At 39.6% G+C, this 21,447-nt stretch overlaps 1 protein-coding gene across 2 annotated transcripts in view; it reads right to left on the bottom strand.

Moving 5' to 3' along the window:
* Positions 1 to 21,447, bottom strand: part of Camsap2 (calmodulin regulated spectrin associated protein family member 2) — an 88,816-nt gene that overhangs the window by 27,613 nt on the left and 39,756 nt on the right. The window contains exons 3-6 of one of the 2 annotated variants that reach the window (XM_027417480.2): positions 11,711 to 11,872; positions 4,851 to 4,934; positions 937 to 1,078; positions 550 to 689 (exon numbers count right to left, since the gene is read on the bottom strand). In XM_027417480.2, coding sequence (XP_027273281.1) covers positions 550 to 689; positions 937 to 1,078; positions 4,851 to 4,934; positions 11,711 to 11,872 — 528 coding nt within the window. The remainder of the gene's footprint in view (positions 1 to 549; positions 690 to 936; positions 1,079 to 4,850; positions 4,935 to 11,710; positions 11,873 to 21,447) is intronic. The other variant, XM_027417481.2, reaches the window with a different exon arrangement.

Below are 21,447 nucleotides of genomic sequence, written 5' to 3'. Positions count from 1 at the left end.
AACTCATGCTTTGACATCAGTTTTCAGAATAACAGGGTTACTAGCATACACTCACACCCAGCTTTTAAAGGGAGGCTCTCACTTTTTGTTCCATTTACCTATGATCAAAAACCATTTAATGGTTCATAAACTACTCAGGCCACACCAAGACAACAGATCAATTTTATACATGACTTTGTGTTTACATTGCCTTTACAATGTAAAAGTCTTGTAGCTAGCAATGGATGCTTAAAGAGGAAGGAAAAAAGACCAGCCCCCACCCACAAGTTCTTTACTGATAGTTAATTTGTAAGCTTTTATTTATATTCATTATTTTTAGAGACAGGTTCTCTGCTGTTATCTCCACTGGCCTCAGACCCACTACAAAGCTCAAGCTGGACTTGAATTCCTTATCTTCTGCCCCCACCTTTCTATTGCTAGTACTTGAAGAGACTGAACCTGGGGCCTTGCTCATGATGGGTCCCTACTGCACCACTGAGATGCATCCCCAGCTTGATGCCATGACTTTTAAACTTTATCGAAAGGCAAAAGGAGAATGACTGAATTTACCTTTATGGATGAAGCAGCATAAAGCATATCTTCCAAGCTGAAATGGCAGCAATGGTTTAAGTATTCTTGGCAAAATTCCTGAATCAGCTGTAGATTATACAGGCTGTCAGCCAAAGACATGGTTTCTTTCAAACAAATATCTTCAAACAGAAAAGGGGATGACTTTGAGTTAACTATGAACAATTCATAACTACTGACAATACAAATACATAATTACGTAAAATCTGCTCAGTAAATGTATTTATAAATAATATCATTAGACAAAAAGTTTTCAACTTTCTCAGAATTATACTTCAATGTTCCTTTTAAAAAAAACCCTTCATTAGTTATTCAATATTGTTGATTTAAATTTTTTTTTGCCCTCTATCCACAGTTCAGAATACTTACCCTCTAACCGGACAACAGCAGGGCAGTAAAAATGAATAAGGGCAGCTAATGCACAGCCGTCTGTACCATCCTTCAACAAATTTTCTACCAATGGAATGCAAGGCAGTTGCTTAAGCAATGTTTGTTCCTTCCTGTAACGAGCCTACAATATAAAGAGTTATAAATAAATATTAAACAATGTAAAGAAAACAAATACCCCCAATTGTTCTTAATAGTAAATATTAAATATAAATCAGGAGAAACAAGAAATACCAACTATTCACCTTGTTCTGGCAGTAATACTATATACTAAGGTTAAATTTACAACAATACTAATTTCAAATCATAAACTTAATATAACATTTTAACAATGATATCACATGGCATTTAGTCTACAATAGTCACACAATCACAAAACAGTTCTGAACACTGAATTCAAGTAAGTTCTATTCATTTACTGATTAAAATTTTATTTACTTTAATATTACACTTAATCAAGACTGAAAGTTCCTACACAGAAAGATGTACAGCTTCTGAAGAGCAAAGGAACCATCTGAGCAGAAATAATTACAAGAGCTATCAAAATTGGGAATGGGTAGAGCTGGATAGTGTTTTCCACAAAGAAAATCTGGAGCCAAGAAACAGCACCAGAGTATTTGCTCCATCTACCATCTGAATGTCAGGGCACACGGCACCAGACTTCAGAACGAGGAACAGAGCCAAGTGTCAGGGTCCTGCTCCCCTCAGAAAAACAAATCTTAGCTTTGTAAAGACAGCTTGATGTGGTTGGGTAAAAATGTCAAGACAGGTGCCGGGCATATGCCTTTAATCCAGCAGTTCCAAGATAGCCAGGACTGTCTCACAGAGGAATCCTGTCTCCAAAAACCAAAAACCAAAACCAACCAACCAATTAAAAAAAAAAAAAGTAAAGACAGGCCAGCATGGTGCTGGGTGGTGGTGCGCACCTTTAATTCCAGCACTTGGGAGGCAGAAGCAGGCAGATCTCTGAGTTCAAGGCCAGCCTGGTCTACAGAGAGTGCCAGGACAGCCAGAGCTACACTGAGAAACCCTGTCTCTAAAACCAAAACAATAAAATAAAAGTTAAGAGAAAAACTCTTAAGCCAAATTAGCTGCACTTACATCCAGGTTCTGCCACTTATTAGCTGTGACTTTGGACAAGTTACCCAAACTCTCATTTCTCATTTTCCTTATCTGTAAAACGGGGATAGTAAAACCTACTTCATACTATTTCATAGTACTACTGGGGGATTTAAAAAGATGATGGACACATAGTGCTATGTTCACTCCTGGCTACTGGGGGATTTAAAAAGATGATGGACACATAGTGCTATGTTCACTCCTGGCTACTGGGGGATTTAAAAAGATGATGGACACATAGTGCTATGTTCACTCCTGGCTACTGGGGGATTTAAAAAGATGATGGACACATAGTGCTAAGTTCACTCCTGGGCACATGGAAGCAATCAGTGCAGGCTGGCTGTTACTAGCTAGTAGCTCCCTACAGGCAAGAAAAAGAATGCTTATGGTTTACTGCCAGTGCATGAAGGCTTTTATTGGCAAGATGTATGATTACATAGGCTACTGATATTTAGTAGTCAGTTTTTAAAATATTTATTTTATGCTTATGGGTGTTTTGCGCCTGGTATATCTGTGGAAACCAAAAGAGGATCAGACCCCCTGGATCTTGAATTACAGAGGGTTGTGAGCTGGCATGTGGGTTCAGGGAACTGAACATAGTTCCTCTATAGAAGTAGCAAGTGGTTTTAACCATTGAGTCATCTCTCCAGCTATAGGTGTCATTTTTATAAAAGGACAATTTAAATTTTTTCTTCCAATTCTATCTAAACTGTCACCTCTGCAATTTATAAATTAAAATGCAATTGTGAAAAAGTGTTTATGTGACTAAAAGAAATTTTCAAATTTACTGAACAACACTTAACACATGAAGGTGCAATTAGCGTCTTTTCAGTGACATCCTCCAGAAAACATATGCACCAATGAAAAAGAAGAAGAAGTATTTATTTCTGCTTCTCTGTCCCGGAGTACCAACTGGCAAGAGTCATGGAACATGTTTGCCTCTTGAAAAACAATTCTGGAGAAGTGCAAAGACATACATTATATCCCTAACTCATACATTACTATATTCAGGAAATAATTACTTGCATGTACAAATCTACTTTTCCTTTCCTGTTCTCTTTTGGGGAGATGAGGGTGTATCAAAGCAGCCTAAACTGGCCCTGAAATCTCAAGTCTCTGGCCTTAGCTTCTGAATGCTGGTCTTACAGCTGTGAGACATCTTGCACAGGCTAACCTAGATTCTTTGATCACTGACTTTTATATCATTCCTAAAAACCTTCAGTTTCTTGCTGGGAGATAATTTAGAAGAGCGAGGGAAGAGGAGAAGAAGAAAGAAAATCAATCAGTGGTAAGCTGGCTTTCCAGGTAGTGAGCACTGCTCCATACCCACCTTCTTTTCTCCAGTTAGCTAGGGAGAGCCGGACTGAAACAACTTAGCATCACCATCAAAACTGGTTTCTTTCATTCTATCTCCTCTGTCACTAGCATTTATGGATAAGGAGTATGAGTGTGTGTGTGTGTGTGTGTGTACTCACACTAACAATGAATTTTTATGGTGACAAACCAAAGCATTTCCCTTAAGACTATACATATCCTATAAAATCCCCTGAGCAAACAAACTTAAAGTGAGGTTTTACAATTCCCAGATAGTTATCTACAATCCATGAGCTATAGGGAATCTTTTTTGGTTTAACTGCCCATACCTAACCCTGAAACATCAGTCACCGGTGAAATCAGAGTGTCATAGTTTAGGTACAATGCTGGCAAGGGGATACAGAGAAGGTTTTGATTTTTCAAATAGTGAAGTGTTATCTTCAATTAGGGTAAAAAAAATTCAAATTCACTTTTTATGAAAACTCTTAATACTAGCAAGACTTCATACCCAAGGTTGTTTTACCCATTGGCATTGGGTAAATGAACTTTGTGATGAGCAAAGGTGTTTATTCTTTAAGCTGTTCTGGAAACTGGCTGGACTCACTATTTCCATTTTATATTATGAAAGTATATTAAAACCTAATCTCTCTACTCTCTCTACTCAAAGACAACAGATTTGTATGAAATAACGATACCAGAAAGCTATAAACAATACCACCAATACCATTACAGTTCTGGAGAGAAAAATCAGAAGTAGTGAGGGAAACTTACTGGAACCAGTTTCCAAAACCATTTGGAAGGAGACTTCAGAGGAAGCAGCAGAGGGAGAAAAGATAAAGCAGGAGGTGAAGGAAAAGTCTACCAGAATTGTCCAATTTAGCAAGCTAGAGTGGGGCTTCTGATGCGGGGCTCTGCATTCAGTTCTCACGTGTTTAGTATAATTAACACATAGTTAAAGCTACATAAATTCCTAACAGCCAAGACCAGTGCCATCTCCTCTCCTTTGCCCTCCCCATACACAATCACATTTTAAGATACTGAGGATATTTTAGCAACAAATAATTTTATTTCAGAGATTCACAGTCATAAATTGTACTTAAAAATAAATTCATATTATTAAAGTAAAAAAGATTGTTAGGTTAGATTCTTAGATATTAGTAGATCAACTGTAAGAAAGGAATAGTCTTTTTGAAGGGGGGAAAATCACTACATTGAGCAGAAGCATAAAGCAAACAGCAATATAGCTGAAGTGGCTGGGAATCTAAGAGTTAATAATTTTGCTATCTAAGGGTGTCATACAGAGTACCACTTTTTTATTCTTTAAAACTTAAATTCAGTAAGTTTCTAATCTCAGTACTAATCAATTATTAGTGACTAGTTATTTTACATTTCCTAGAATAGTTCTGGCATCTCTAAAATTATGGCGATGCAATCATAACCACACTTCACACTGCAGTGTGTACCTTTTGACCTCCTGGAGCTTCAGCTGTGTGATGCTCTTTAGATTTTTGTTCTTGTTCCATTATGTCTTTCAAGTGTTCATTTACCTTAAAATATATAAGAAAAATCAATGTGTATTTGCATTAAAATACAGCAACAAAATGACATGATTAAATCACCAATATCAAGTAAAAGTAACATACAAATAAAATGTCATTTTTACAACTAGAAAACAGTACCTTACAGGGAATTTTATTTGCAAGTCTAACATCAGTTCTATAAATCAACATAGTACATATTGAGCACCTACTGTATGCCAGAAAGTTCTAGTTCTAGAAAGAGTTTATTATACTTGTAACATGTATTGTACTACTAGGCATTCAACACACAAATCCCCTCCAAGAGACCGATTATCAATTCTGACAAAACAAAAGGCAAGGCTGGAGTGCACGTACAGCTCAATGATAAGAGCATTCGTGAGACCCTGTGTTCAATCCACATTTTACGCATGCATGCACATACATGTAAAAACCCTGCTAAAGATAAACAAAGGCAAGTGGGAAGAAGGAAAGAACTCAGAAAGAAAATGAACACAATGGATTCTATTCGTGTTTATATGGTAAACAACTTGACACAGTCTATAATCATCTGCAAGAGTCTCAATGAGCAACAATGGGCTGGCCTGTGGACATGTCTAGGAGAGATTGTCTAACATTAACTTATGTGAGAAGATATAGCCTACTTGTTGGTGTACTACTGGCAGGAGCAGGGGGTGGGATGGTGGGGAAGGGGTGTGTGTGTGTGTGTGTGTGTGTGTGTGTGTGTGTGTGTGTGTGTGTGTGCGTGTGATGAAACCTATAGGAGTGGAGATACTGAGCTGAACACAAGCAAGCAGCATGCATTCATTTCTCTGTGCTCTTGACTGTGAGGAGGGCGTAACTAGCTATGTGAAGTCCCTATCTTGACTTCCCACAATGTCAGGGTATTTTACCCCAGCAATAAAAATAAAGAAGGACATGTGGCCTTCCCACAACTGATACAGGAAAGAGTGACTAGAACTTAAGCAGAAAAGTAATCTCACTGGCTTGAAGAATCCAAGAGAAATTTGACACTATCAGAGTAGATGTATGTGAAGAGCATCCTGGGAAGGATGGAATCACAGTTAAGAAGAACAAAGACCACAGCGGGTTTCTCACCCTTCCTAATGCTGTGACCTTTTAGTACAGTTCCTCATGTTGTGGGACCCCCAACCATAACACTGCTTTGTTGCTACCACAAAACTGTAATTTTTCTAGTTATGAGTCATAATGTAAATATCTGATACGCAGCCCTCAAAGAGTTGAGAACCACTGGTCTACTTATTTTGGCTTTATGCTTTAAAAAGAATCCACGGGCCCTGCTGGCAGGACAAAGAAGCTGCCAATAGAGGGCAGTCTGGTGCTCAAATTCTGTCAAATAAAAGAAGGGCTTAGGAAATAACTCAGATTTTCCAAAGAAACCATGTCATTTTGTTGTGCTTTAAAAGAGATGGCTGAGTTTAATTTGAGGACAGAAAAGTACTCAGTGGATCTGTCAGCATGGAGACCCTAACTGATCAAGAGGAACAATTTCAGGGCATGAATGAAGATAAAAGAGTAAACGGAGAAGCTAACCATTTAGGAAATGAACACTTTGGGGGAGTGGTCAAAGAGATAAATGAGGCTGTGTTTAGATAGAGAAATATGAACACAGCTCACAGTGAGAATAATTCAGCTGGGAAGGAGAACGAGACGAAGGAACACCAGGAAGATCACATCAGCACCATCGTCAGCGTCTCTTGCTCCACACAGAGCAGGCCCCTGCAGTTAAACAAGTTCCCAGATGATATTCTCCACTCTAAACTAGGGAAAGAAGACTGGGAGAAGGCAGAAAGGCAAACAGATTTAGTAGCAAGAAGAGGAAATGGATTTCCCCTAAAGAGATAAGGCCAGCCAACTTAGCTGCAGCTCCAAGCAACAGGGGAAAAGTTTCCTAAGTGTGAAGACTAGAAAAAAGATGAACGTCTCTGAGTGTGGGGAAGCAGACTTTTCAGGGCACATCCTAAGTGGCTGGTGTTTGTCTAAAGTTTGTGGTTATGAGTTTAAAATGGAACCAGCTTCAGTCCCTCTAGTAACATTTACTTCTCAACATTTACTTAGCAAAGCTCAACCACCTGAGGCGTGGCCAGGGGCTACAGAGATGGCTCAGCAGCAGTGAAGAGCACTTGCTGCCCCCACAGAGGACCTGGGTTTGGTTCCTAGTAACCGAATGCTGGCTCACAGCCCTCCGAAATTCCCATTTCAATGGATCCCACATTTCCTTCTGGACCCTCTGAGCACCAGACACACATGTAGTACACATAGAAAATAGACACAGGCACACACACACACACACACACACACACACACACACACACACCACCACCACCACCACCACCACCACCACCACCATCATCATCATCACCAGCAGCAACAACAAAAAAGCCTGTGGGAAAATCCCAGCAAATAGAATGGATCAAGGAGAGGAGAGTACCTGAGCTTGAAGATACAGTATCGGAACTGGAGCAACCCAAAGAGGACATGGAGGTGAATGAGAATTTCATGATATATGTGATGACACTCTGAAACTAAATTTTTGGATTAAGGCACAGAAGGAAATCGTCACATTCTAAAGGTATAGATATTTTCAAAGAACCATAAAAGGTAATCTCCTAGAGCTGGCAAGGAGGAGCTAACCAGATACAGGAGACATTTAGGGCATTGTCACAGGGTTATCATTGCTGTGATGAAACACCATGACCAAAGCAACTTGGGGAGGACAGGGCTTACTTGGCTTCTGCTTCCATCACTGTTCATCACTTAAGGAAGCCAGGGCAGAAACAGACAGGGCAGGAATCAGGAGGCACGAGCTGATGCAGAGGCCACGGAGGGGTGCTGCTAAGGGCTTGCCCCCCCCCCCCCATGGCTTGCTCAGCCTCCTTTTTTACAGAACCTAGGACAGACTGCCCAGGGGTAACAACACCCAGATAGACCCCCACATCAATCACTAATGAAGACAATGCCCACAGACCTGCCTACAGCCTGATCTTAGGGAGGCATTTTTCTCAACGATGGCTCTCTTCTCTCAGATGACTCTAGCTTGTGTCCAGTTGGCATAAAACTATCCAGTACAGACACCAAACAGAAAGACTGGAAAAGAACCTCCCTTTGTCACATTCTAATTAAAACACTAAATACACAGAACAAAGACAGCACAGTGAAAGCAGCAAGAGAGAAGAATCACAAAGTCACAGGACAGGCAGGCCCACTGAGTAACACCAGATCATTCCATTGGAACTTTAAAAACCAGCAGGGCTCGGTTTCAAGTTCTGAAGGAGAACTACTGCCAATCCAGAGCTCTATGCCAGCAAAGCTACTTGTCATAACTGAAAAGAAGATGAAAGCATTTATGACCACCAAGGCAGATCTACAGACCATACCTAAAGAAATCTTAGACTAAAAGGAAAAGCAAATCCATCCACAAGGCCACCAGAAAAATCAACAGTATTAGAATATTACTAAGCAAAAGAGGAAGAAAAAAATGCTACAGGTTGACCAAAATGGCAGGAATCAATATATAATTTTCAACAATAATTCTGAATATTAAGTCTCAATATCCCAATCAAAAGACAAAGAGTGTATCAAAAAGCAGAAAGCTTTTATTTGTTGCCTCCAATAAACACACCTCTCTGTGAGAAGCAGGCATTACCTTAGAGTGGGAGAATGGAATAAGGTATTCCAAGCCAACAGACCTAGGAAACACACATGTGCTACTGTTTCTAACAAAACAGAATTCAAACCAAAACTGGTGAAAAAAAAAATAGGTAAGGGTCACTTCATACTGGTTAGAGGGACAATCCATCAAAAGGATGTTACATTCTAAATATGTATGTTCCAACTTAGGTAAACCCAGTTTCACAAAACAAATATTACTAGATGGATATAAAGTCACAAATAACCCCAACACAAAAGTGGGATTATTTCAGCACCTACTTTGGATGGATAGGTCATCTTGGCAAAAAGAATCAACAGAAAAACTTCTGAATGACATCATAGATTAAATGTACTTATGAGGACTTAAGAGGTATATTCAGACTATTCCGTCCCACACTAAAAAGTACACATTTTTTTTCCCAGCAGTACATGGGATTTTCTTTTAAAATGAATCATACATCAGGATACAGAACAAGTCAACAAATATATGAAAACTGAAATAATTTCTTGTATTCTACCTTATCACAATGGACTGAGGCTATAAACCCATAGACCCTAGAGCTCAGAAAGATTAAGCCAAACAGAACTGATTGAGGAGGGAGACCTTGAAGAAATCAAGAAGGAAAAAAAAAATGCCCCAAATCAAATGAAGATGCAATCAAAACATACCAAAATCTTCAGAAAACAATGAAAGCAGCCCTAGGGAATGGGGAAGATGATGTCTTATGGCTCCAAGTGTCTACATTAGGAAGTCAGAGTGATTGCAAATAAATGACTTAATGATGTACCTTAATTCTCTGGTAAAGGAACAATAAGCCAAATTCTAACCAGTATGATTGGGCAGAAATTAATGAAATGAAAACAACAAACAAAACAGAACAAAGAATCAATGAGGCACAGAGTTGGTTCTTTGAAAAGATAAGATGAAATCAGTCAAACTAACCAAAAGAAAGAGAAGACACAAATTAATAAAACTAAAGATGAAAAGGGAGCCATTATAATAGATGCCAATGGAATTCAGAAAATCTATAAAAAACATATTTTATTAAACTGGAAATCTAAAATAAATGGATGAATTTCTAGGTGCATCTGACCTACCAAAATCAAATTAAAAAGTCCAGGCCCAGATGGATTCACTAGTGATATTTACCAGACCCTCATAGAAGAACCCCAATGCTTCTCAAAACTATTCCATAAAATAGAAAAGAAACATGGCTAAACTCTTTTTACAAAGCTAGTATTACTGATACTCAAAACAGATAAAAGACACAATAATAAAAATTGCAGACTGAGCTCCCTGATGAATATAGCGGCAAAAATTCCCAACAAAATACCTGCAAACAAGGCTCAAGAACACAACAAAAGAATCATCAACCATGATCAAGTTGACTTTATTCCAGAGTTATATGGATGTTCAATACTGGTAAATTAATATTATAAATTACATAAATGGACTCAAGGACAGAATTACATGGTATCTCTATAAGCACAGGAAAAACTTCTGAGGAAATCCAACATCCATTCACATGAAGTCATACAGAGGAGATTGGAGAGAGACACCAATGAACTGAGCAAGAGTTCTCAAAAGAAAAAATACAAAAGGCAAAAAACATTTTTAAATTCGGGATCATTATCCATTTACATGCCATGCCCTCCATGTGTTGATCAGAAGGCAACTTGCTGGAGTTAATTCTCTCCTTCTAAACGAACATTTACTAAAAAAAATAGAAGTTTCCCTTAGGGCCTTAAGCCACCCCAGTCATGGGCTTTTGACTAAGTTTACAGTAACAGGCATGAATTCCCTCCAGTGAGCAGGCCTCAAATCCAATCTCAGAGTGTTTATTAGCTCCATAACTGTCACGCCACTACTGTATTAATGGCATGCTTGCCAGGCAGATCATGTTAGAGCACACACAGTCTAGCAGTGGTAAGACCATCACATGTCAAACTGCCTTCTAAATACTTGTGTTTATTCCCACAGAGCTGCATTGTTTTCAGCCTTGGCCAGAGATGCTTCTTTTTGCAATGGGTGGCTGTTGAAGCAGAGACTCATAACTGGTCTGCAGATTGTTCATCCCTAGATGGGATATCCCTGTAGTCCCCTTCCCCAAAGGCTCAGGGAACACCATGGAAAATGGGGTAAATACGAGAGCTTGAGGAGGGGAGGAGAACAATGAAATGCTGTCTTCTGGACATGGCATGGCCGTTGTTCTCATGTCTCACGGCATTTCCCATCTCTGCTTTCAGGGGATCTGAACTCTGGACTTGATGCTCATGTGGCAAGTGCTTTACTCACTGAGCCATTTCTCTAGCCCAATTTAGCTTCTGACAAGCTTCATGCAAGCATTTAAGGAAGGACACCACATTTGTTCACTGCCTATCCCACAAATCCAGCTTAGTTTTCTCTGCAATGAAAACTGTAAGTGAAACTCGGTGCATCTGGATGTGGTACATAAGCCTGTGATCCCAGAGACAGAGGCAAGAGGCCCTCTACAAGCTTCAGTCAGCCAGGCCTATACAGTGAGACCTTTTTCAGCCCCGAATGTCTGAATGTGGGTCAAGAAGAATTCACTACTAAAATAAATGACAAGGACAATAAATTAAGAATTTAACCATGCTCAAAGCACAAACCAAAAACTCTCCAAGACAATGAATCCATGATTCACTATTTTGTACAATTTGGTTAAACAAACCTAAGATGCTCACAATCAGAAATGTATGTGAATTATATCTTGATTTTTAATAATATGTCACAAGATGGATTAATCTTAAGTAATCATTACTAAGTACAAGTACAATTATAGACACTGTCAAATATATAAAAATTGGTTTCATCTTTTCAACGCTTTCATTTTAAAACTAGGTCTCACCACAGCCCAGTCTGGCCTTGAACTCAGATCCTGCAGCTTCAGCCTCCAACCTCACAGGTACTGAGACCACAGATCTGAGCCTTGGTGCTCAGTTTTACACTTTTTAAGATAAAATGTCTTAAGCAAATTGTACAATGTTAGCTTATACTTTGATTTAAAACAAAAAGTCATACAAGAACAATAAGTAATTGAGGGTTTTAGTTTTTCTGCTAGTAGACCCATTTCCAATTGACATAAGCCTACCTTATTTATCCAGTACATGACAGCATCCTCAATATCATAGGGCAGATCTGTAGCTTGAAAAAAAGCTGAATACTGTTGAGCACATGCAATTACTTTTTCTATGCTGACCATCTCTACAGTGTAAGCCATCATTAGAGTATCAATCATGGCCAAATGTGCACTCTGAAAATAGAAAAGCACAAACAGTTTCAAAGTTACACTTAGAAATTGCTTTATTGTAAAATATTAGCATTTTCTTAAAAACAGTAGTAAAGCCAAAACAGACGTGTGTTAAGAAAGCACAAAGCATGCTAAGACAAGCTGACTCTACACTAGTTTTATTATTCAAACACTACTGAAGACTTCTGTGAAGATGCTCTTGTAACCTACTCAAGCCACTTCTCCTCTCCTCTCAGCATTAGAATCACCCATGTACCATTTGCAATGCAGTTTACAAATTCCAGAATCGCTGTTGATGCTTTTCCTTCATTTTTCAAACCCCAGTACAACTTTATAGTTCCAACTTTACAAATACCCCTATGTGCTCTTCATTAATACAGGCACACCTTCAATTTACATTACAAAGCTTCACTTCTTCATGAACAACAAAATCTTTAACCGAGTTTCTTGCCTCCAAATTCTTCTTCATCTAATTCCTATGGCACCGAACTTGTAGTATTTCCTCAGAGTTTTGTTTTGTTTTGGGCAATATATGAATGTTATATGGTAGTTAAAAAAATACAAAATATTGGGCTGGAGCGATGGCTCAGCAGTTAAGAGCACTGACTGCTCTTTCAGAGGTCCTGAGTTCAATTCCTGGCAACCACATGGTGGCTCACAACCACCTTGAATGAGATCTGGTGTCCTCTGATGGCATGCAGGCAGAAGACAGTATACATAATAAATAAAATCTTAAAAAATACACTGCCGCCCCCCCCCACAAGAGTGGACCTGCCCAGACCGGGAAGGCCCACCCTGAGTCCGGACACACCTCACCCTTGTCCACCCACCGCCCTCTGACATCTGACTGCCGCCAGAGGCTGAGCAGAGAGAGGGAGAGACCCCACCTGCACTCACTGGAAGAAGGGATGGGAAGAAGACAGAGTAAGAACACACTCAACAACAGAAAGACCAAAGACCACCAGAATCTAAGGACTCCACACCAGCAAGATCTGAAAAGCCCAACACAGAGGATGAAGAAGAGATGGACCTCAAAAATTATCTTAGGAAGATGATAGAGACCTTTAAAGAAAACAAGAAAATCCCTTAAAAAAATAGAAGAAAAAAACAAGCAAAAAATTACATGAAATGGAGGAAAAGACCAAAAAATTCAAGAAGTAAATAAATCTCTTAAAGAATCTAAAGAAAGCTAAGAAAAAACAACAAACAAGTGAAGGAAGCACTCGAAACAGTTCAAGGCATGAAAGCTGAAATAGACACAATAAAGAAAACACAGAATGAGGCGATGCTGGAAATAGAAAGGCTGGATAAACAATCAGGAACTAAAGAAGTGAGTAAAACCAATGGAATTCAAGAGATTGACGAGAGAATCTCAGTTGTTGAAGACTCACTAGAGAATATACAGTCATTGAACAAAGAAAATCTCAAGTCCAACAAATCCCTAACACAAAATATCCAGGAAATATGGGACACTGTGAAAAGGCCAAACCTAAGAACAATAGGTATAGAAGAAGGTGAAGAATACAGCTCAAAGGTACAGAAAACATGTTCAACAAAATCATAGAAGAAAACTTCCCCAACCTACAGAAAGATATGCCTATGAAAGTACAAGAAGCTTACAGAACACCAAACAGACTGGACCACAAAAAGAACTCCCCTTGACACATAATAATCAAAACACCAAACCTATAGAATAAAGAGAAAATATTAAGAGCAGCAAAGGAAAAAGGCCAAGTAACATAAAAAGGCAGATTTATCAGAATCACACCTGACTTCCCAATGGAAACTTTGAAAGCCAGAAGGTCCTGGATAGATATCCTACAAACACTAAGGGAGCATGGATGCCAACCCAGACTACTGTACCCAGCAAAACTTTCAATCACTATAGATGGAGAAAACAAGACATTCCATGACAAAACCAGATTTAAACAATACATATCCACAAATCTAGCACTACAGAAAGTTCTGGAAGGAAAACTCCAACCCAACAAAGATAACTACATTCGCAAAAACATAGGCAATAGATAATCTAATTTTACCAAACACGAAAAGAAACAGGAGGGCAAAATACACACACAATGACACCACCAACAATAAATCCAAAACAAAGAAGAACCAATGAACAATGGACATTAATATCCCTAAATGTCAATGGTCTTAACTTACCCATAAAAAGATATAGGCTAACAGAATGGATACAAAGACAGAATTCATCCTTCTGCTGTTTACAATAAACACACCTCAACTTCAAAGACAGGCGTTACCTCAGAGTAAAGGGTTGGGAAAAGATTTTCCAATCAAATGGACCCAAGAAACAAGCTGGTGTAGCAATCCTAATATCTAACAAATTAGACTTCAAACTAAAATCAATCAAAAGAGATGAAGAAGGGCATTTCATACTCATCACAGGAAAAGTCCATCAAGATAAAGTCTCAATCCTGAACATCTATGCCCCAAATACGAAGGCACCCACATTTGTAAAAGACACATTACTAAAGCTCAAGCCACACATAAAACCACACAGTTATAGTGGGAGACTTCAACACCCCACTTTCATCACTAGACAGGACCACCAGACAGAAACTTAACAAAGAAACAAAGGATCTAACAGAAGTTATGACGCAAATGGGTTTAACAGATATCTATAGAACATTCCATCCAAACACAAATAATATACCTTCTTCTCAGCACCACATGGAGCCTTCTCTAAAATTCACCACATAGTTGGCAACAAAGTAAACCTCCACAGATACAAAAGAATTGAAATAACCCCCTGTATCTTATTAGATCACCATGCAATTTGTATTCAATAGCAATACAAATTGCAGAAAACCTACAAATTCATGGAAATTGAGTAACACCCAATTGCACCATTCCTGGGTTGAGGAAGAAATAAAAACACTGAAAACAGTGCTAAGAGGAAAGTTCATAGCACTAAGTGCCCACATGAAAAAACGGGAGAAAAGCCACACTAGAGAACTGACAGAACAACTGAAAGCTTTAGAGCAAAAAGAAGCAAACTCACCATGGAGGTAGACACCAGGAAATAATCAAACAGGGCTGAAATCAATAAAGTAGAAACTAGGAAAACATTACAAAGAATTAATGAAACAAAGAGTTGGTTCTTTGAGAAGATCAACAAGATAGACTAAGCTCTATCCAAACTAACCAAAAGGCAGAGAGAGAGCATGCTAATTAACAAAATCAGAAAGGAAAATGGGAATATAACAACAGACACTGAGTAAATCCAGAGAATCATCAGGTCATATTTTGAAAACCTGTACTCCACAAAATTCGAAAATCTAAAGGAAATGGATAATTTTCTGGATAGATATCACTTACCAAAATTAAATCAAGAACAGATAAGCAGTTTAAAATCCACCTATAACCCCTAATGAAATACAAGCATTCATCAAAAGCCTCCCAACCAAAAAAAGCCCAGGGCCAGATGTCTTCATTACAGAATTCTATCAGAAATTCAAACAAGAGCTAATACCAGTACTCCTCAAATTGTTCCACACAATAGAAGCAGAAGGGACATGGCCAAACTCTTTTTACGAGGCTACAATACTTTGATACCCAAGCCACACAAAGATACAACTAAAAAAGAGAACTATAGACCAATTTCCCTGATAAACATCAATGCAAAAATACTCAACAAAATATTGACGAATGGAATCCAAGAACACATCAGAAAAATCATCCACTATGATCAAGTAGGCTTCATCCCAGGGATGCAAGGATGGTTCAACATACGAAAATCCATCAATATAATCCACCATATAAACAAACTGAAAAAGAAAAACCAAATGATCGTCTCACTAGATGCTGAAAAAGCCTTTGAAAAAGTCCAACATCCCTTCATGATAGATCTTGGAGAGAACAGGAATAACAGGAACCTATCTAAACATGATAAAAGCAACATACACCAAACCAACAGCCAACATCAAACTAAATGGAGAGAAACTCAAAGTGATTCCTCTAAAATCAGGAACAAGACAAGGCTGTCCACTCTCTCCACATCTCTTCAATATTGTACTTGAAGTTCTAGCTACAGCAGTAACACAAGAAAAGGAGATCAAAGGGATACAAATTGGAAAGGAAGAAGTCAAACTTTCACTATTTGCAGATGATATGATAGTCTACATAAGTGACCCGAAAAACTCTACCAGGGAACTCCTACAGCTGATAAACACCTTCAGCAAAGTAGCAGGATACAAAATTAACTCAAACAAATCAATAGCCTTACTATTTACAGATGATAAATCCAATGAGAAAGAAATCATGGAAACATCACCCTTCACAATATCCACAAGCAACATAAAATATCTTGCGGTAACAATAACCAAAAAAAGTGAAAGACCTGTACAGTAAGAACTTTTGAGTCTTTAAAGAAAGAAATTAAAAAAGATACCAGAAAATGGAAAGATCTCCCATGCTCTTGGATAAGTAGAATCAACATAGTAAAAATGGCAATCTTGCCAAAAGTAATCTACAGAGTCAACGCAATCCCCATCAAAATCCCAAAACAGTTCTTCACAGACCTTGAAAGAACAATTCTCAACTTTATATGGAAAAACAAAAAACCCAGGATAGCCAAAACTGTACAATCTGTACAATAAAGGATCTTCTGGAGGCATCACCATCCCTGACTTCAAGCTCTACTATAGAGCCATAGTTCTGAAAACAGCTTGGTATTGGCACAAAAATAGACAGATAGACCAATGGAATCGAATTGAAAACCCTGATATTAACCCACACACCTACGAACACCTGATTTTTGACAAAGATGCTAAATCTATACAATGGAAAAAAGACAGCATCTTTAACAAATGTGCCGGCACAACTGGATTTGGACAGAAGATTGCAGATAGATCCACATCTGTCACCACGCACAAAACTTAAGTGCAAATGGATCAAAGATCTCAACATAAATCCAGCCACACTGAATCTTCTAGAAGAGAAAGTGGGAGATACACTTGAACGAATTGGCACAGGAGACCCCTTCCTGAACATTACACCAGTAGCACAGACATTGAGATCTGCAATTAATACCTGGGACCTCCTGAAACAGAGAAGCTTCTGTAAGACAAAGGACACAGTAAGACAAAATGACAGCCCACAGAATGTGAAAAGATCTTCACCAACCCCACATCTGACAGAGGGCTGATTTCCAAAATATACAATGAACTCAAGAAGCTAGCCACCAAAACACCAAACAATGAAATTAAAAAGTGGGATGCAGAACTAAATAGAGAATTCTCAACAGAGGAATCTTAAATGGCTGAAAGACACTTAAGAAAGTGCTCAAAATCCTTGGCCATCAGAGAAATGCAACTCAAAACAACTCTGAGATACCATCTTACACCGGCCAGAATGGCTAAAATCAAATACACCAATGACAATCTATGCTGGAGAGGATGTGGAGAAAAAGGAACACTCCTCCATTGTTGGTGGGAGTGCAAACTTGTAAGACCACTTTGGAAATCAGTATGGCGGTTGCTCAGAAAAATGGGAATCAGTCTACCTCAAGATCCAGCAATTCCTCTCTTGGGCATATACCCAAATAATGCACATCCACACAAGGACATATGTTCAACCATGTTCATAGCAGCATTGTTTGTAATAGCCAAAACCTGGAAGCAACCTAGATGCCCCTCAACTGAAGAATGAATAGAGAAAATGTGGTATATTTATACAATGGAGTACTATTCAGCAGAAAAAAAGCAATGGAATCTTGAAATTCACTGGCAAATGGATGGAACTAGAAGAAACCATCCTGAGTGAGGTAACCCAGTCACAAAACATACAAAACATGGTATGTAGTCACTCATCTATGAATTTTAGACATAGAGCAAAGGATTACCAGCCTACAATCCTCTTCACCAAAGAAATTAGAAAACATGAAGTACTCTAAGGGAAAAATGTAAGGACTCCAGAGAATGGGAAGGGGCAAGAACTCCTGAGCTAATTGGGAGCATGAGGGTAGGGGAGAGGGAGCTGCCAGAATGAGAGCAGGAGAAGAGGAAAGGAGAGGAGGAAATGGAGGAGCAGAAATATTGAGTTGGGGGGAAGAATAGAGGAGAGCAGGATGAGAGATACCATATTAGAGGGAGCCATTATAGGTCTGAGGAGAGATCTGGCACTAGGGAGATTTCCAGAGACCTACAAGGATGACACGATCTGACAATCTAGGCAATGGTGGAGAGGATAACCTAACTGCCCTTCCCCTATAATGAGATTGATGACTACTTTTTATGCCATCCTAGAGCCCTCATCCAGTGGCTGATGAAAGCAGAGGCAGACATCCACAGATATATACTGAACTGAACTCTGGAACTTAGTTGCAGAGAGGGAAGAATGAAGATCAAAGAGGTCGGTACCAGGCTAGTGAAACCCACAGAAACAGCTGGCCTGAACAAGGGGGAGCACATGGACCCCAGACTGATGTCTGAGAGGCCTGTACAGGACTGATCCAGACCCCTGAACATGGATGTCAATTAGGAGGCCTCCGAAGTCTAGGGGGCCCCTGGTAGTGGATTAGTATTTTTCCCTGGTATAAAAGAGCGCTCTTGGCCCCCAGACTAATCACTGGGAAACCAGCATGGAACTGATCCAGACCCCATAAATGTGGGTGTTAGTGAGGAGGCCTCGGAACTATATGGGGCCTCTTGTAGTAGATCAGTACTTATCCCTAGCATAGGAATGGGCTTTGGGATCCCATTTCACATAGAGAGATACTCCCTCAGCCTAGATACACAGGGGAGGGCCTAGACCCTATCCCAAAGGATATGACAGACTCCGAAGACCCTCCCCCATGGAAGGCCTCACTCTCCCTGGGGAGCAGAAATGGTATTGGATAGGTAGGGTGTTAGTGGTGGGCAGGGGCTGAGGGGAGGGAGAGGGAACGGGGATTGACATGTAAAACAATCTTGTTTCTAATTTAAATAAAAAAATTAAAAAAAGAAAAGAAAAATAGCTCACACAAAAAAAAACTCTCACACTTGTTTGCCTCTGCAATTATTTGATTATTGCTAGGTATGCTTTTATGTGGTTAGCAACTATTTGCATTTCTTCTTCAGAAACTGCCTACTAATATCTTTTGCCTGTTTCTTCTTTGGAACAGTTTTCATTGACTTGTAAAGAGCTCATCATATACTGGGTGCATTGTTAGTCTTCTGTTGTCTAGACAGCAAAAACTTTTTCCTAGCTTTTCTTGGTAAAATCTGTCAGGCTTGGTGCTTTCTTGTATGGCTCTTGAGTTTAGAAATACTGTCTTCTTTATTTTCTCCATTATATTAAATCCATTTGAATTTTGAAGATGTTATGAACTAGGGACTAGATGATTTTTCAAATCAAAGACTACATCTTATCATTCCTACAAATAACTTTTTTTTTTTAACATAGTAAACCTGCACTCCTATTATTTCCTTTGAGACTAAAGCCTTCCATTTCAGAGGGAAGCTCCTGAAGACATTGATGTTAAAGGAGGGGGGAGGGTAAAGCAACAGGATGTTCTAAGGAGAGATGAAGTTTGGGGCAGTAAACAACTCAACAGCTTCAGGAAGTCCCTGAAACTAGCCAGATTTACTAGGTTGCTCTATTCCCCAGCCCATATTAAGCTGTAAGGATTACCCCAGACACTTTTAGACCAGCTGAGCTGCCTGAAAGGGCACCCTCCAACCTGCTGAGCTGCCTATAGGCTGTGCAGTGTGTTCCAGGTTTCCCCTTTGTGATGTCACCCATGTTGGGGTGCACTTTTAGTCATTTCTGCTCCTATAAGTAACCCTTCACCCATATTCCTGTAAGTAACCCCAATAAAACACATGAGTTTACTAGTTGGGCTTCGGTGGTATCCTTATTTTGGTCTGTTGTTGGTTCCCTATCTGGAGTGAGTAGACGTTCACATATCCTCAGGAACAATGCCACACAAAAAAGCCTTACGGAGATAAAGCTTTCTTATTATCTGACTTGTACCACTCATTCCAGCCTTACTACTCCCTTCTTCAGCCTATACATCTTCAAAAGCAGCAACACAAAACTGCCTGCCACGCTTTAAGTCTGCCATTCCTTTTCAAGCTTCTGTGCCTTGAGTTCCTAAGTTCTCCTTTTCATACTGACTGACACTGGTTAGAATGGGACTCTCAATGTAAAGCTTTTCCTTTGGCCTTCCCAATCAGACGCCTCATTCATCCTCTAAAGAGCAGATTCGGACAGACTACAGGTACACCTGTACTCTGTACTGACATCATGGAGCAGGAAATGGGCACAGGTGTCTTTAACAGCTTCAGTGATAATGCTAAAGAGCAATCAGGAACTCGGGAGGCAGAAGCAGGCGGATCTCTGTGAGTTCGAGGCCAGCCTGGTCTACAGAGGGAGTTCCAGGACAGGATCCAAAACAATACAGAGAAACCCTGTCTCGAAAAACAGAACAAACAAACAAACAAAAAGAGCAATCAGGAGATCCACAGCCAACCACTGTGCCTGATGGGGAAACCCGAGAGACAGCTGACCCTAGCTAGTGGGCGCTCAGGGACTCTAAACTGACAACTGGGGAGCCTGCATGGGACATAACTAGGCCCTCTGAATTTGGGTGACAGTTGTGTGGCTTGGTCTGTTTGTGGGGCCCCTGGCAGTAGGGTTAGGATTTATCCCTGGTGCATGAATTTGGCGTTCTCTATGGTGGGATACCTTGCTCCGCCTTGATGCAGGGGGAGGGGCTTGGTCCTGCCTCAACTTGATATGCCAGGCTTACTTGATTCACCTTACTCTCACTGAGGAGTTGATAGGAGGGGAGGGTAGGGAGGGGGAACTGTGGTTGGTATGCAAAATGAATAAAAAAAAAAACTTTAAAAAAGAACAATCAGGGATTAAAAACTACTGACTTCTCTTACTTCTAATTCAGCCACCTATGTACAAAACTCTGCTTCTTGAGGCCAGGAATGTTATCTTCTTTCACACTACATCTACGGGAGGAGGGAGACAGGAAGGAATGAGCTAGCTATTGGCTACTATAAACTTAAGAGCAGGCTTTGTGCTGGAGGGTGAGGAAGTGAGCTGACTCTATTAGAACATTTCAGGGAAATCAATGCTTTGTGTGAAACAGAAAGCTTCATGTTGGCAGTGATGGCACAAAACCTATGATGACTCTCATTTTTATGTCAGATAGTGCGCCAACTACTTTATTTATTTACATTTTAGCAGCTCACAGTGGCACATGTCTATAATCCCAGCTATTTGAAGCTAAAACAGGAGGACTGCTTGAGCCCAGGAATTTAAGAGCATTCTGTGCAACAATGAGACTGTCTCTTTAAGAAAGGCACTTGCTACAAAGCCTGACAGTCTCCACTTAATGAGCAAGCTCCAGGTTCAGTAACACCCTGTTTCAAGAATGTTGACCTCTGGACCACTTGCAACATATACACACATATGCATGTACACATGCATGAAATATACACACTTCTGCCCAATTAATCAACTCTGAAAAACTGAAGATGCTCTAGTCCTGCAGTGTCTAATATTCAGCCAAGATTAGATCCTTTATTCAGAAATAAACACATCCATCTTCTTAGAGCAAA

This window comes from Cricetulus griseus, chromosome 5 (genome assembly GCF_003668045.3).
Source record: "Cricetulus griseus strain 17A/GY chromosome 5, alternate assembly CriGri-PICRH-1.0, whole genome shotgun sequence".
Taxonomy (NCBI): domain Eukaryota; kingdom Metazoa; phylum Chordata; class Mammalia; order Rodentia; family Cricetidae; genus Cricetulus; species Cricetulus griseus.
The sequence above is the reverse complement of the archived record's forward strand: the minus strand, read 5'-3'. Positions and strand labels throughout refer to the sequence as shown.